The sequence below is a fragment of the Rhinoraja longicauda genome, chromosome 5 (genome assembly GCF_053455715.1).
Source record: "Rhinoraja longicauda isolate Sanriku21f chromosome 5, sRhiLon1.1, whole genome shotgun sequence".
NCBI classification, from domain to species: Eukaryota; Metazoa; Chordata; class Chondrichthyes; order Rajiformes; family Arhynchobatidae; genus Rhinoraja; species Rhinoraja longicauda.
Genome location: NC_135957.1, coordinates 16701411 through 16719348, shown reverse-complemented (window position 1 = coordinate 16719348; position 17938 = coordinate 16701411). Strand labels below are relative to the sequence as shown.

General features: G+C 42.0%; 1 protein-coding gene across 1 annotated transcript in view; it reads left to right on the top strand.

Moving 5' to 3' along the window:
• LOC144593884 (uncharacterized) overlaps positions 1-17938 on the top strand; it is a 222433-nt gene that overhangs the window by 170920 nt on the left and 33575 nt on the right. Inside the window, exons 34-41 of the mRNA XM_078400009.1 lie at positions 1493-1534; positions 2557-2664; positions 5413-5466; positions 7238-7291; positions 9163-9216; positions 9847-9900; positions 15206-15259; positions 16281-16331. Coding sequence (XP_078256135.1) covers positions 1493-1534; positions 2557-2664; positions 5413-5466; positions 7238-7291; positions 9163-9216; positions 9847-9900; positions 15206-15259; positions 16281-16331 — 471 coding nt within the window. The remainder of the gene's footprint in view (positions 1-1492; positions 1535-2556; positions 2665-5412; positions 5467-7237; positions 7292-9162; positions 9217-9846; positions 9901-15205; positions 15260-16280; positions 16332-17938) is intronic.

Sequence of the window (17938 nt, the reverse complement as noted above, 5' to 3'; positions counted from 1 at the left end):
CTTTTATTGCTAATGCTCATTCAGACCTCTCACAAAATTGGTCAAAAGATTGTTTGAAGTAGCATGAGGAGAGTAACACGAAGCAAGTGCTAATATGGATCCGGATGAGAGAATAGAGAGAGAGAGCACATATTCCTTTCCTTGATGGACATTACATCAGATAGTCTTCCAAAATTATGTGTTCATTTTCAACATCATCTACAGGGATCAGAGCAGAAAGCACCACATGTTAAATTAATTTGCTATGATTGGATTTATGTATAAAATTGGTGGATTGGAATGTAATTTATGTGGTACTTTGCCCTTCAAAAATCCCAAAATACTTGACAGTAATTTTGAAGTGTAGTTGCTTTATATGATAGAATGGAAATGCAGCATACATAATCACTAGGCTGTTATGTAAACTATTGCCGAGCTATCTTGAATTATACTGGGTGATTTAACATGTTGAATTTATTTTGGTACATTTGAAATAAAGCATTGAAAGTAAGGTTTGCAGAACTGCATAAGTTCATGGAATCATACAGCAGGGAAACAGACCCTTCAACCCATCTCGCCCATGCTGACCATGTTGGCAAACTGGGCGAGTTCTGTTTGGCTGCATTTGGTCCATAGCCCTCTAAACCCTTTCTATCCATACATATGTCGAAATGTCTTTTAAAAGTCATAATTGTATCTGCTGCTATGGCAGCTCATTCCAGAAACAGACTGAAAAGGTTGACCCCGAGGTCCCTCTTAAACCTTTCTTCTCACCTTAAGCCTATGTCCTCTAGTTTTAGAACCCTCTACCTTGGGGAAAAAGACAGTGAGCATTCATGTTATACATGACCTTCATGATCTTGTACTTCTCAGTATGTTCACCCCTCAACCTCCTACACTCCAAAGAAAAAAACTCCTAGCCTATCCAACTTCCCCATTTAACTTAAGCCTGTCACCCCAGGTAACATCCTGGTGAATCTCCTCTGCACCTTTTCCAACTTAATGATTTCTTTCATATAGCTGGGCGACCAGAACTGCACACAGTGCTCCAAGTGTATTCCCACCAACAACTTGTACAGGTGTATGATGATATCCCAACTTTTGTACTCAATATCTTTTGAATGAAGCCAAGCGGCCCAAACACCTTTGTCGCCACACTGTCCACCTGACTCGCCACTTTCAGAAAATTGTGCACTTGTATACCTATATCTCTGTTCTGCAACACTCTCCTGGGCTCTAGCATTTATTTTGCAAGTCCCACCTTGTCCTGATGAGAACTATATTCTGCACTCTGTATTTTACCTTTGTTCTACCTATTAGACTTCAGTTTTGATTAATTGTATTTATGTATGGTATTAACTGATTTGATTGGATAGCCTGCAAAACAAAGCTTTTGGTATACCTGACAATAATAATCCTAAACCTGGTGTCTGGATAATCAGTCTATCGTGTGAGAATTCATGTTTCCCGGTGCTTTTTCCTCACTGTTTCATGTGGTTCTGTTTCATTTTAGTCTGCGCTGCCTCTCATGGGAGATATTGGTGCCTTACTAAAGGTAAGTGTGTCGTTTGAACGGTGTGAAAACAGATTCTTTAACCATCTGCCGACAATTTGATGTAGCATGAGGATGATATTAGTAGGTTAGTTGAAGCTGCTCAATTACATAATTGGCAGTTTTCATGAGATTGTTGACAAAATGTGTGTTTCTAAACTTTTCTGGTATTTATTCCGAACATTTTGTAATCCTGGCAAGACAGCATTTATGTTTCTTGCCCTGGCTGGCACAGGTTCACAATCAAAACTGCTGGGTTATATGCTAATAGTTAAGTATTAGCTTATTTTTGTTGCTTCAGTTCATTGTATTATGTCATAGAATCATACAGCATGGAAACAGATCTTTCGGCCCAACTTGTCCATGGCATCCACATTCCAGTAATATTACAAACCGCAAGTTTTCCAGCATTGATACTTGTGGGACACCACTATTCTCAGGCTTCCAACCACAACATCTACTCTCTACCACCATCTCTATCTCCTATTGCCAAGCCAATTTTAGGTCCAGGTTGGCTTCTTGCCCTAGCTACCATGAACCCTGAACCTTTGAACCAGTTTCCCATGGGAATCTTATCAAAGACCTTACGAAGGTTCATGTAAATCACATCTACTGCCCAATCCTCATCAATACATTTTATTACTTCTTCAAAGAATTCATTTAAATCATGCAGTTACTTGCAAATTTGATCCTGCATCTTAATAACTCTTTAACGCTGAAAAATCCTAATTAGTCACTTCCCTTCACTCCCTTTTAAGATGCCAGCACAGAATACATTACAGTTATATAGTGTAAATAACACTCATGGCAGCAAACATACAGTGTACTGACGACAAGTGAGAAGTAACAAAAGATCTGAGCTGAAAATACCACAAATTATAAAGTATTACCATACTTCCCTATAGACGATGTGAGATCTTCTCCTAGTATTGCTCACATTGCTGCAAGATTTAGCTACAGTAGAATCCTTGCTTCATATCATCTCATCCAGTCTCAATGAGCCTATTTTTCTGTTTCATGGACAGAATGCATGCAGCAGCTGTCTGGCTGGTGGCCATTCGGGACTACCTGGAATGAAAGGTGACCGAGGTGTGCCGGGGATACCTGGGACTGACGGTCTCGATGGCAGTCAGGTAAAGGAGCACAGAAATAACCAATGTGCAGCTCAGTATCATCGTTTCACAGGGTATCTGAATAACGAGAGGTGATTTACTTCTGCAAGAGAAACAGACCAAACTGTGTTAACACAGATAGATCAGTTTTTAAATGAATTAGTTGCTGCTATTTTGTATAATAGCTCAGAGATCCAAAAGTATAGCAGGAGTAAGCCAGTTAATTACAGGCCAGTGAGTCTTTCATTGGGAATAAGGAAATTATTGAAAAACATTCTGAGACTAATCAGCATTTGCAGAGGGAGAGATTGCTAAGGGAGAGTCAGCTTGGTTCTATGTTTGCAGATGACACTAAAGTGGGTGGTATCATAGGTAGTGAAGATAGATACCAAAATTTTCAGTGGGATCTTTATCTGAGTAAGTGGACTGAGAAATGGCTAATGAAGTTTAATGCAGATAAGTGCGAGGGAAGTCAAACAAGGGCAGGACCTTCACAGTAAATGGTGGGGCCCTGGGAAGTGTTGTAAAACAGAGGGTTCTAGGAGTACAGTTCCCTGAAATTGGCTTCACAGGTTGAGAGGGTGGTCAAGAAGGTTTTTGGTACATTGGCCTTCATTAGTCAAGATATTGAGTGTAGAAGTTGGGATGTTATGTTGAAGTGTCCACACTTGGAGTACTGTGGTCACCTTACTATAGGAAAGATATCATTAAACAGGAATGAGTACAGGGAAGATTTACGAGGCTGTTGCCTGGACTTGAGGGGCTAAGCTATCGGGAGAAGTTTGGCAGGTTAGGTCTTTATTCCTTGGAGCACAGGCGGCTGAAGGGTAATCTTATCGAGGTCTATAAAATCATGAGGGGAACAGATAGGGTGAATGTGCAGTCTTTTACCCAAGCTAGGGAAATCAAAAACAAGAGGGCATATGTGTAAGGGAAGAGGGACTAGATTTAATACAAACCTAAAGGGCTTTTTCATTCAGAGGGTGGTGGGTATATGGAACCCAGAGGAGGCAGTTGGGGCAGGTATTAATACAACATTTAGAAAACATTTGGACAGGTACATGGATAAGAAAGATTAGAGGAATATGGGCCAAATATCAGCAAATATGACTCACTTAGATGGAGCATCTTATGTGACTACTGTCTGGTAGCAATTTCATTTACCGTAATGAAGTGGTTGGAGAGGATGATTACAGTGTGACCTGTATCCTCTGGTTATTGATATTCCAGCTGCAGGAAGTTATGAGTAATTAATCTATTACAAATTTGCATGTTTTTAAACACATCTATTAAAATTCCCCTGAACATTCTGAATTCTAAAGTACGATTTGTTTCATAGGTCTTAGGTTATGTTTGATTATTATTTGGAGAAAAAAATGTGATCATTTAAGAAATACAAAAAATCTTTCCATTATAATTAAAAGGATCATAAACCTATCAACTTCATACCAGGCAACTGCTTCCAGGTTCTGAAAAGTGAGTCACATGATATGAAATGCCCACCTGATGCATTAATAGGGCACGTAACCAAGGCTACCATTTTACCCGTTCATGTTGGAGCAAGTAATTGTGGAATGTTTCATGTAGACTTGTAAAGTAGACTCAAGAAGTAGACTATTTGTCTTATCTCGATTTTGCTGCATGTTTAAAAAGATAGTCTTACTCTAAAATTACATTCCTGCATTTCCATAATCCTGCAAGTTCTCTGTGCTCAAGCATTTGATCCAATCTCCCTGTTAAAGTAATGACCAACATCAGCATCCACCCCTTAACCTGAGAGAGTTAAAGGTTCTAGATTCAATCTTACTGAAGAAATCTAACTTCAGTCTTAGTGAAGTGGGGCAGCACAGTGGCACAGTGATAAGAGTTACTGCCCTACAGCACCAGAGACCTGGGTTCAATCCTGACTACGGGCGTTGTCTGTATGGAGTTTATACATTCTCCCTGTGACCTGCGTGGGGTTTCTGCGGGTGCTCCAGTTTCCTCCCACGCTCCAAAGAGGTACAGGCTTGTTGGCTTGGTAAAATTGTAAATTGTCCCTAGTGTGTAGGATAGTGTTAGCGTTCAGGGATCGCAGGTCCACACGGACCCAGTGGGCTGAAGGGCCTGTTTTTACGCTGTATCTCTAAACTAAAAAAACGAAATCCCTTCTCATCACCCCTCTAGAACTTTAGCTAAAGATTGTGTAAACTACTGTGTTATCCTGTAAAATGATGAAACATTCATTACACAGGCACCCTGACATGTTGAGTTCATCAAGAGGGATACACATGACATTCCTGTGATTCTAAGAACAAGCACATAACAGAGCTCCAAGGCCCTAGCCCGAGACAAAATAAAACAGAAGGAGAAACATTCTCTACCTTGTTTTTAAAAAAAGTATAATTTATTATCTCAAATGTTTATGCATTGTTCAGAAGAAAGAAAAATGTTCATGCTTCTGTAATGGATGAACAATTACTCAAGTGAACAAACAAGTCATTTTCTAAACAATAACAGCAATTCTGAACGTGAGTTGGTAATTAAATGGTTTTCTTCTCTCCTGGATTTTATTTGGATTTACATTGTGTGTGTATATATGGGTACATCCAGGAGTCTCTCAATCCCATGAGAATCAATCCCAATGGGGTTCTTATGGCATGGAAGTAAACCAAACACCATTGTACCATTTCTTTAATGGCACTTTCTTTAATCCCAGGGATCCACAATTTCATTGCAGGATCTCCAATAGTAGTTTTATTTTTGAATCCTGCAATTATTTTCATACAGGGTGATCCAGGACCAAGAGGCCCATCTGGAATTCCTGGACTGGATGGGCAGAAGGTGGGTAGTGCAATCTCTTTGTGATGTTTCCAACTCTAACAAAAAAAAACAAGACAATGAACATCATAAACATTAGTTATATTGCATCACTCAGTCATAAAGAAAACCCTCCCAGTTCAGGATGTTGTCAAATAAAATTTGACATTTAACCACATAAGAATTATTAGGACAAGTGGCCAAATTATGGCCCAAGGGATAGGCTTTAAGAGGAAAAAATATGCAGGATTCTTTGGGTAATGAAACGAATGAGGAACTAAATTCCAAAAGTTGTTTACTGATGTCCGTAAGTTAATTTTGTCCATAAATCAGAATATATACAGAATGAAAATAAAAATAGCTCAATATTGCAATCATGCCTCCACAATGTTGTAATGAATGGTATCAAGAACACATAAGACTGACATGAAAGTGCAGTTAATAAAAGCAGAGAGAGAAAGGAAACTATTTTGGCCATTCATACGAACGAACATACATCGGACCTTTCCATTTTATAATATTATGGGAATCGCTCGTATGTAGGAGAGTCCATAAGTCGGGTGTTGAAAATCCAGGGATGGCCTGTAGTGAAAGAGATATTGACACAAAGAGATTTAGGGATGGAATTACAGACCTTTTATTTGAACCAGTTAAAGGCACAGCTGCTCGAGACAGAGTAATTAAAACCTAAGAGAGCAGACATATTGGAGTGCAGAGATTATTAAAATTAGGCTATGAGAAAACAGTTGGAGATAATTGGCAACATCCAATTAATTAGAAAGCTTTTGTCCCATGTGGTGGGGCACTACATAATGATATTTTGGCTTTTGGACAATTAGGCAGCTGCTTATGCTGATTTCAAAGTAGAAATGCCCCTCTCCTTTCAGATTCCATAATCAAACATCATTGGTTGGGGCTGTTTACTTTTGCCATCCATGGATGTTGTTTGAGTCTGTCCAGTCTGGCTCTAACCAGTGCAGACCAAATTGTAGTCAGAGTCTGAATTACATAGTTGCATTCCCACTTACATATTAAAAGGGGCTTTCACCTGACAGCAGCCAATGTAGACACCAAGTGACAATTCCTTTTAAAGTTATGTCTGTTTGTATTACACTTTCACTTAGCCCAAGAGCGTAATGAGAACTAAGTGAATAAGGAACTAAATTCCAAATGTGTGTTTACTGATATAAAGCACAATATGGGGTTCTCACAAATATTTTCAAACAAGAATCAAATAGATCATTTGTACACTGTTGCAATTTTGACTGGACGGCTTCAGAAGTCACACTCAATAGCAATACTGCTGAGTGATGCAACAACTTTGCAAACTAGCTGCATGACTGGAAGCTGTGCACAGAGAACTGCTACTTGCAGGCACCCAGGACCTGGACTGGGTTCCATGGTGAGCAGTGTGCTTCCAATCCCATCCATATTTCTCTTTTCCTTCTTGGGTCAGCCGCTGTTGAGAAGTTGATAGGTTTCCCCAAGATGAGCAAATGATTCGGGTGTGGAGCCCACCCGTGGTCAATAAATGAAGCATTGGGAGTCAAATACTCCAAGCCATTTCGCTAGCTGCAGCAAACAATGAGCTACACCCACTGAGAGTTACATCCTGACCGATTTTCAAAATCATTCCAGTAGCTGAGACTCACTATGGGTACATCATCTTGGGAGACTTCCAGCAAAGGGGTGATTCTCATTGACACACATCTGACAGCTCTCAAAGATGTCTCGTGCTCACTGGAACTACTGATGTTAGATATGCTTCTGAACTTATTAAGTTCTGTTTTCAAAGGGAAACAAAGGTGAGCGAGGATTCCCTGGGCCAATCGGAGAGAAAGGAGATGAGGTGAGTACCTTGTGGCCTCCAAGACTGAACGGTTAGAAACAATACACGCACAGAATATGGATGTCATTGGCAAGGCCAGCATTTATTGCATGCTCCACTCTATCCATACGCAGTGTGACTTGCACTAAAGCCAATTAAGAGTTAATCACATTGATCAGTCTGGCGTCACTTATGGGCCATAGTGGGGAAGGAAGGCAGAATTCCCAAAAGTGCAAACAAATCAATTAATATGTCAAAGATAGACTCAAATAGCTGAAGTAACTCAGCAGGTCAGGCAGCAACTCTGGAGAAAAGGAATAGGTGACTTTCCGAGTTGGAACCTTTCTTCACCTATCACCTTCACCTTCTTTACCCGAAACGTCACCCATTCCTTCTCTCCAGAGATACCGCCTGTACCGCTGAGTTACTCCAGCTTCATATGTCTATCTCCGCTTTAAACCAGAATCTGCCGTTCCTTCCTACAAAATTATTATGTCAATCCAGCAGTTTGATTGTAGATGCAAGCTTTATTTTTCCCCAGAGGTTATTCAGTGAACCAAAATAAATTTCTTAGCTGCGGTGGTGGGATTTGAACCCTTGTCTTTGAATCATTATTCCAGGCTGATTGGATCATTCATCCATTCCAAGCCTCTGGATTTCAATCGTAACTCAAACCCTTTGCTGACATATCCATATCTGCTGATTTTTCCAATGGCAGATGATGTATGTACTTATGCAAGCAGAATAATATTAATTCCCTGTATGCACAAGGCAGAATCCTTTAAATATTGTAATGAGAATTGGTTATTGCAGCCCATAGATAAACATTATAGTAATTTTAAAAATGACTATGTAACATCACAGAGAGACAGTAAATGGTATTTCCACCAGCATTATGCATCTCACTGTGAGGCTTCTCCTCCTTAACCAGCTGCCGTTACATTGTCCATTTCCCCCTCCACCGCCGTCCTCCACCAGTTGTCGGCGACAGCAGGGGAGAAGGAGGAGGAGACCATAGTTTTAAGGTGAAATGACACAAAGTGCTGGAGAAACTCAGCAGGTCAGGCAGCATCTCTGGAGAACATGGATAGGTGATGTCACCTATCCATGTTCTTCAGAGATGCTGCCTGACCCACTGAGTTACTCCAGCATTTTGTGTCATTTTGTGTATTAACCCACGTCTGCAGTTCTTTGTTTCTACCTAGTTTTAAGGAGATCCAACGCATAAAATCTGACTTACACAAAAGTTTATGGAACATAGCCCTTGCGTTAGTCGGGGAATGTCTGTTTAGTGAAAGTCCTGAATTCATTCTGTTTTTAGAGATTTTCTGGTAGCCTTTAAAATAGGCTTCATACCTAAAGAGAAAGAAATGTCGCGGGAGGAGCGAAGCTTTAATTCAAGTTGCTCTGCCAATTTTGCATCAAAGCAATATCATTTCAAAGATATGTAGAAAACAGTAGAAAACAACTGTCTAGAAATGAGATTATGAAGCTGTGTGTGACTTGCGATTCAGTTTAAATTAATAAAACAAAACTTAAAGACAAAGTGGGGACATACTGTAGGATTCATAGAATTTGAAATCATCCCCCTGGGTCTCCATGTTCCTGACATGCTGATATGTAGTGGAGACCAAATATAATGCTGCCAGCGACATGTAATTTAACTGGTGTGCCATTCACACCAGTTAAAATCTATTAATCACCTCTCTTAACATGCTTAATTGTTGGTCTCTTTTCCAATTGTGTTTTCCTAGTACATAATGTCCTTGGTTAAGCACATCACAAACTACTCATCTTATAATTTTCAGATTTTCCTACATCACTTGTTATTGTTTGAAAATAACACTGTTTTCACTGTTAAAGCAGAAAAATATGTTGTTTCTGATTCTCAGGCACTGCCAGGTTTACTGGGCTTCCCTGGACCCAAAGGAGCTGAGGGACCTGTGGTAAGTGATGACTGGACATCTTATTAATGGAAATGTACTTTTGCTCCCTTAAGATATTTCCCTGTGAGCTGCACTATTTTTCTCCCTCTCTGCCCAAAGTAAAGAATGGAAGTGACCCATTGCTGGAACACCTTTCAAGTTACTGTGCACAGGGAAGCCATTCAGCTGCACTTATGATATGCTTTCAGGACTAGCACCATCTTCTCTGGGTGCATCAAAATGTTCCCGAGATGATTCCATGGTTGCAAGTAATCTTGCACTATCAGATCTCATTCCAGTTTAGCCTGCCATCAATGCGGAGTTCTGCCCCACACACTTCCTCACTCCTTAACTTTCACACTCTCTCTCTTCTTCGGGGTGTTACAAGGCACTTTAGAAAATACACTTCGAAAAGATTATTTGCCAAAGAATTACATGAAAGAAATAATCAGCAACTGTGCAAATTTTGTTTGTTGCTTTAATATGAGCTTGTTACTTTATGGGAAACGAGCCTATCATTTTAAACAAAAATACTTGATTAATAAGATCTGAAGGTAAACAAAATGGAGTGTTAATGTAAAACAACTGGATCGGGAAGCTGAGAATTTGAAACTACTGAACTAATAAAATGTGTTTTTTCATTATTAACAGGGTTCAAAAGGAAGACCAGGACATACAGGGCCATTTGGACCCAAGGGAGAAAAGGTATGGGGAAATAAATGTTTCTCTTTTATTGAAAACCTAAATTTACCCCATGGAGATTGCTGAGCACCTCAGCATGTTCAACAGGTATCAGAATGGATAGGTTCTGAGAGGACTACTGAGATGTGTTTCTCCAAGCTTGTTTTAACCATCAAAACTCCCCATCAAGGAACTTGCAAAAATCTATCCTTAAACTCTTATAATGCATCACATTCGGTTTGCAAATTGGCCTTAATGAACTGTAAAACTGATTTATCTTCTAAGAATAGAAATTCGCCTTCGTTTAGATGAAAGAGCATTTGTAAAGCATGTTTTTCTCTTTTGCAGTCATCTCCCAGCCATTGAAGTATGTTTTGCTCATTTACAGTCTGTCTTCAATTGACCAAATCTTCAATCATTCTTGTTGCTTGCTACACATGACCACAATCTGACTGCCAAATGGCGGAATTCTATGTACAATGATGTCTGCTGATAAATGTTACTCCTTTAAATACCAAATCTGTCCCCAAGATATTGCTAAACGCTACTGTATTCAATATGATTCAGAGTTGTAAACATAGTATTTCACACACTGATACAGGATTAGCTAGACAAAATAAGATCAAAAAAAGGTCCTTTAATGATGCAGCAATAGTACAATTGTGGATCAGTCTCAGCAATCAGTCAACACCAACAATCTATATCAAAGCGGCCTTGAGATGGCGGTGGAACCGCTCCACTAACCCATTAGACTGGGGATGATACACCGTCGTGTGGTGAAGCTGTGTCCCCAACAGGCGAGCCATTGCGGACCACAGCTCAGACGTGAACTGGGCACCCTGGTCCAAGGAAATGTCCAGTGGCCCCTCGAAACGGGCAATCCAGTGGGCCACGAGGGCGCGAGCACACGGCAGGGCAGAAGTGTCCACGAGCGGAATGGCCTCCGGCCACTGCGTTATACGGTCCACCACCGTCAGAAAATGCGAGGCACTAGGGGATGGAGGTAGCGGCCCTAGGACATCCAATGAACATGGTCAATGTGCCAGCGAGGCACTGCCAACTCCTGCACTGGTGCCCGGACGTACCACTGCACCTTCGATGTTTGGCACAGAATGCACGGCCGGGCCCAATGACTGACTTGCTTTCATAACCCATGCCACATGAAACGTGCAGCCACCATCGCACGGATAGACGGGTGGGCCAACCCATGAATGACGTCAAAAATCCGGCGCGCCAGGCAGCCGGGACAATGGGCTGCGCGCGGCTGCCCTGTGGAAACGTCGCACAGGACAGTATCACCGGAGGGACCCAACGGCACGTCGTCCACCACCAAACCAGAAACCGCAGTTCGGTAGCTGGTATCTCCTCGTCCGCCAGCTGCGCCGCAGCCAAGGCGAAATAATCTATGCCCGGGGCCACGTCGAGGACGGCCACATTAGCTGGGCGAGACAGGGCGCCAGCAACCAGGTTACATTTGCCTGCAATGTGGCGGATGTCGGTCGTGAATTCGGAGATTGCCGCGAGCCGGCGCTGCTGCCGAGCGGACCTGTGATCCGAAACCTTAGTGAATGCAAAGGTGAGGGGCTTATCATATCATATCATATATATACAGCCGGAAACAGGCCTTTTCGACCCTCCAAGTCCGTGCCGCCCAGCGATCCCCGTACATTAACATTATCCTCCACCCACTAGGGACAATTTTTACATTTACCCAGCCAATTAACCTACATACCTGTACGTCTTTGGAGTGTGGGAGGAAACCGAAGATCTCGGAGAAAACCCACGCAGGTCACGGGGAGAACGTACAAACTCCTTACAGTGCAGCACCCGTAGTCAGGATCGAACCTGAGTCTCCGGCGCTGCATTCGCTGTAAAGCAGCAACTCTACCGCTGCGCTACCGTGCCGCCCGGTCATGGTCAGTGAAAGCAGTAAAGTCCTAGTCCTCCAAGAAATAGCGGAAGTGTCGTACTGCCAAGTGCAAGGCGAGGAGCTCCCGGTCGAACGCGCTGTACTTCCGTTCTGCCGGGTTAAGCTGGCGACTGAAAAAGGCGAGAGGCCGCCAGTGACCGTCGAGCGACTGCTCCAGCACGCCGCCGACCGCAGAGTTCGAGGCATCCTCCGTTAGGGCTGTAGGGGCTTCGACCCACGGATGCACCAACATTGTCGCCTGAGCCAACGCTTCCTTCGCCCCGTCAAAAGCAGCCACTGCGTCGTCGTTGCACTGCACGCCCCGCCGCTTACTAGTTAGCAACTGAAAGAGCGGCCGCATTATCTATGCTGCCGCCGGCACAAATCGGTGATTAAACGAGACCATCCCTACAAACTCCTGAAGGCCCCGCACTATGGAAGGCCACGGAAACTGGCGAATGGCCTCGACCCTATCCGGGAGGGGAACAGCACCGAATGGCGTCGCGCGGTGGCCCAGAAAGTCGATGGCATGGAGGCCGAACTGGCATTTGTCGGGGTTGATGAAGAGACCATGCTCGCTGAGGAACTGGCACAACAAACTGAGGTGGGCGCAATGTTCTTCCCGAGAGCGATTCGCCATGAGGATATCGTTCAAGTAAATGAAAAGGAAATCGAGTTCCTGACCCATGGTGTCCATCAGGCGCTGGAAGGTCTGTGCGGCATTCTTAATAGACAATATGTGAAGGAGTAGGCCATTCGGCCCTTCGAGCCAGCACCACCCTTCAATATGATCATGGCTGATCATTCTCAATCAGTACCCCGTTCCTGCCTTCTCCCCATACCCCCCTGACTCCGCTATCCTTAAGAGCTCTAGGAAGGCGTACTCAAAAAGCAGGCTGTCCATGAGCTTGAGGATTTCATTCATGATGGCCGATGGCTTACAGTCGCCGAGCCCGCCCATGTGATGGATCCGTGCCGCTCGCTCCAGGTGGCTGAGCCCGAAAATGCGGAGGAGCAGCGCCTTGAGGCCTTCGTATTTGTTGGCTGCCGCCGGCTCGCGCAGGTAATGCACCAACCGACCGGCCGTCTCCTGGTCGAGCGCACCAACGACATAGAAGTAGCAGGTGTCGTCGGCTATAATCCTGTGGATGTGGAATTGAGCTTCCGCGTGCTGGAACCACACCTGGGGCTGCGAGGTCCAGAAGACGGGTAGCTTAAGTGCAACTGCGTATTGTTGGGCCTGGCGGGCGGCAACGGTGGGCCGAGCGCTGGCGGCATCCATTATTCTGATCCAAAATACCTATTCCTCAAGCACCATACAACTCCCCAAATCCCCAACGTTCAACTCCCCCTGGAACTCCACTACCAACTTCCACTACTCCCCATTTCAAGTTCCGTGACCCCATCCCCCGAGCCGAGGGTTTGCACCACGTGTGGCTCACCACCCGGGACCGCCACAATGTGTACATTATCTATGCCTTTCATGACTTTAGACACCTTTGTATGATCATGCCTCAATCTTGTACATCTCAAGGAGTAAAGCCCCACCTCTCCCTATTAACTCAGGCCCTTAAGTCCCGCAACGTCCCGGCAATTCTTCTCTGCATACTTCCAGCTGAATTGCATCTCTCCTATAGGTGACCGAAGGTGAACACAGCATTCCAAGTGTTGATGAACGCCAAAATCTGTTTTCTGCCAGCATGTCAAAATCTGTTTTCACCACCCTGTCCACCTGTGATGCCACTTGCAGAGAATTATGTATTTGTACTCCTTTGTCCCTCTGTTCACTTACCATTCAGGGCCTTACCATTCACTGTGAAAGTCCTGCACTGGTTTGACGTCCCTGCAGGAAAGTGCACAGTTGTGGACATAGCCCAGACCATCATGCAAACCACCCTCCCTTCCATTAACTCCATCTACACTTCACGCTACCTCGGCAAGGCCACCAGCATAATCAACAATGAGTCTCACCCTGGTCACTCCCTCTTCTGCCCTCTCCCATTAAGCAAGAGGTACAGAAGTTTGAAAATGCACACCTCCAGATTCAGGAACAGTTTCTCCGCAGCTGTTATCTGGCAACTGAACCATCGTATTACCAACTAGAGAGCGGTCCCGACATACCATCTACCTCATTGAAGACCCTCGGACTACCTTTATTCGGACTTTACTGGTCTTTATCTTGGACTAAACGCTATTCTCTTCATCTTGCATCTCTTCACTGTGGACGGCTTGCTTAGAATCAAATATAGTCTTATCACTGACTCGATTGCACGCAACAGAAAAGCATTTCAGTGTACCTCGGTACAAGTGACAATATTAAATTCAACAAGATTCATGTTTAGAATGAAAGAGCCAAAGTTACCTGGCTACTCATGTAGTCTAACCGTTATGCCATTTGCTGTATTGTCCTTAAACTGCTTTTCTAAATAAATATTTTAACAAAACATTTAATTTGCATTTGAACAAACCAGCATTTTCTGCAGCTTCTATGCAGAGTCTACTCCACCCAAACAGCACTCTCTCTTTGAAGTAATGCTGACATGGAATTGTTCTTAATTATATGTAATTGCTAATGCAAATCATGTGTTCTGGTTCTGTTTATGCTGCCTGTCTTCTGGTGCTTTATATTATCTAATCCCTTTGGATTCAAAGGCTGCAATTCTTTTTCTGCTCCTGAAAGTCTAAGGTCAGTCTCAGTCTAAGATATTTGCAAATTGTGATGCTCATTTGCCTGTCACAAATTTTAAGGCTGAAGACACATAGTGTCAGTTTTACCCGCGGTCAACAGAAAGGAGAAAGGAAAACAGAAAGAGATGCTGCCTGTCCCGCTGAGCTACTCCAGCTTTTTGTGTCTATCTCCGGTTTAAACCAGCACCTGCAGTTCCTTCCTACACAAAAAGGAGAACTTGCTTGTTTTGGACCTTGCCTCTGCAGCTACATCCTTAATGTTTGAAGAGCACTGGTAGAGAACACAGTGTCACCAAGATTTAAACAGTTAGGAATGGATAAATGCATCAAGCAATGAAAACAGAGCAACACATAGACTTGTTCTGAAAATACAGAACTATATTCCAATCTCCATAACAATATAACTTCACACATATCCTTTATCCTGTGTCTGTGGACAGCTTGATTGTAATCATGTATAGTCTTTTCACTGGCTGGATAGCATGCAACAAAAAAGTTGTAAACAAAAACACTGTACCTCAATAATAATAAACTAAGTGAACAAAATAAATGAAAAAAAGAAATATAAATGCCCTCAAATGTCAGTGGTAAATGAACCCCCAAACATGTCAGTCCTATATTGCTCATTTCTTTCTTCACAGGATAAAAGTTCACATTTTAATTTAGAATTAATTGTTTTAAAGTGTTATTAAGAATCTGTCCTTAAAGTGAAATATTGATTATACATCATAGGGCAACAAAGGGACAGCAGGAATCGCAGGACCACCTGGACCACCTGGAGTTCTGGTAAGTCACCAATGACCTACAGTGGTTTATATTCAGCAACCTTATCCTTATTTAAAGACAAAACCATTGAGTAAAAGTTAAGAGGACCAAAAATATGCTACATGCTCAAATTCAGCATAGATTGTGTTGAACTCCCAGTCCTAATCCACTCATTTACTCATCACTTCATTTAAATTCTTTCCAATTGCTTCTTAAAACCATTTGTACTCACTTCTTTGAAAACGAGCTGCTATCGATAGCCGTTCTTAAGAAATTCATTCCGTTGTTATGATTCCTTCACCCTTTCCTCATAATCACTTCTTTATGACCACAATATTCTTGATTGCAAGTGGTTCAAGCCAATCGTCAGTTGCCTTTTCAATGATTAATTAAATAATTGCAAAACGATCATAAAATCAAAGTTGTACAGCAAAGGAACAGACCCTTTGGCCCAGCATGTCCATGTTGACCTTTTTGCCCATGTACACTAATCTAATTTGTCTGCACTAGATCTGTAACCTATGTCTTGCCTATTTACATGTCTGTCTAAATGTCTACCAACATTGTGATTGTATCTGACCCCACCACCTCCTCTGGCAGCGAGCTCCAGATATCAACCACTCCCTGTGTTTAAAAAAAATTCCTCCCTCAAATCCCCTTAAACTCTTTCCTCTCACCTTAAATCTATGCCCTCTTGCTTTCATACCAAATGAAGAGGATCATCTCTCAACACTCTGCCCAATTTTCATTCTGATGTATATTCTGCTGTAGACAGATAATGATCTTCCTTGCAATCTGCAATCAGTTTATCAGATGCATGTTTTGGTTTATTGTTGTTTGCTGCGCAGTTTTAAATTGGTGTTAACAAAATATGCTGTTGTGTCTTGGTGAAAGAATACCCCAGCTAAGATGTTGAGAATTTGCTGTTCTCAAAATATGAACCAGTTCATTCTCAATGGGAGTAACTGGTGAAAGATCAAATTATTCCATATTAAAGTGAGCATGAGAGTTAGCTCTAATATTATGTTCTTACATTCCTCAGAGCACAGCTACCTATGAAGGAAATGGAATGAGCAGTATTTTTAAGAAACAGGTAAGACTATTGAGATATCTTTTGAAACATTTAACTCTATCCATGCAGAGAACTGAAAATTTTGATTTGTAATGATTGCTATTTTTGAAATTTATACTTTTACTTATCTTCGTGATAGTAAGTGCAAATGTGGAGAGCTGTTTGATGCATTGTACCTCATCCTTTTACAAAAGATTGCCGTTCCCCCAATCTCTTTATCTAGCAGTATTTCTAAACCACTCTGTTTCTCTCACAACAGATGCTACCCAATCTGCAGAGTGGTTCCAGCACATTCTATTTTTATTTCAGATTTGCACTCAATATATATAGGAAAAATAACTTATCCTTTTGCTTGTTCTTTTGCATTGCTCCACAGTGACTGAACCTTCTTAAATGTTGCTCATTGAAACCCTCGGTAGTTATTTTCACCCAGATTTTACCTAGATCAACAGATGAGTAGAGATGTCTCACAACCTTTCTTCCAGTGTTTCGGCATTTGTACCATTTTCATCTGGTTAATAAATCTAAACCTGCCAATAGACACACATCTACAAAATTTTCCCTCAATCTCCTCTTTTGTAATGTAAACAACCGAGCCCAGACTCTTCATTCAATTATACTACGCTACCCCAGCAATATCCTCATAAAGATCCCCTACACCCTATTGAGTGTACTTACATTCTTCCTGTACTGTGGCGAACAGAATTATGCACACTGTTCCAGCTATGACATAGCTGATGTTTTAACAGTGGCTCCCTAATCATCTCATCTATGCCTCAGCTAAAAGGTAAAACTCCCATTTGCCTTAAACTCTCTTTATATATCAGTTCTACTGCCTTCAGGAATTTGTGGACATGCTGTCCAAGATCCCTTAGTATCATACTATTTATCATGTATTTCCTTGTCTTCTTTACTGTGCAACATTCTCCACCCACTCCTGCTAAAAATGCATCACCTCACTTTTAAAACAGTTCTCACATTAGCGTACATCTGCTCCTATCGAGTGTGATTTGTTTCTGCCTTGTCCAGGTCATATTGCTATGGTGACATGTCTAAATACTGTGGATTATTAGCTGTTCTCCTCAACAACATTTCCCTACTTTTGTATGTTGATCTTCTTGCATTTGTCCATCTACACACTGTTTATCAATTTGTTCTCCATTCATGGACATATATGGTCTTCTAAAATGCCAATAACACCTCTGGTGAATGTTCATAGAAAGTAACCATTTACCATGCTTTTTGTATTTGATTCTTCTTTCACTGAGATTTTATTTACATAAATTAGGGCTTTAAATTCTTATTTGGTCATTCCTTCCCCATGTAGCATTGGACGGCTTTTTGATTGCTACGTTTGACTTGTTTATCCGTGCTTATATTTCTTTCTCTCTGCGTCACTCTGTCTTCTTTATAACGTTTGAAGTTTCCTGTGGTTTCCTTCACCATCCAACACATCACAATTGGAGAGTCTGCTTTTCTTGCTTTTACCTTGTTTGACCTTATTTAATCATTTGGATATTTTTATTTCGTTTGCTGTTCCCGTTGTGTGTTCATTAGGCTTGTGCCATTTGAATATAGTTGGGATTTTCTTCTATCATTCCCCAATTGATTTACTAATTAGTTCTAAG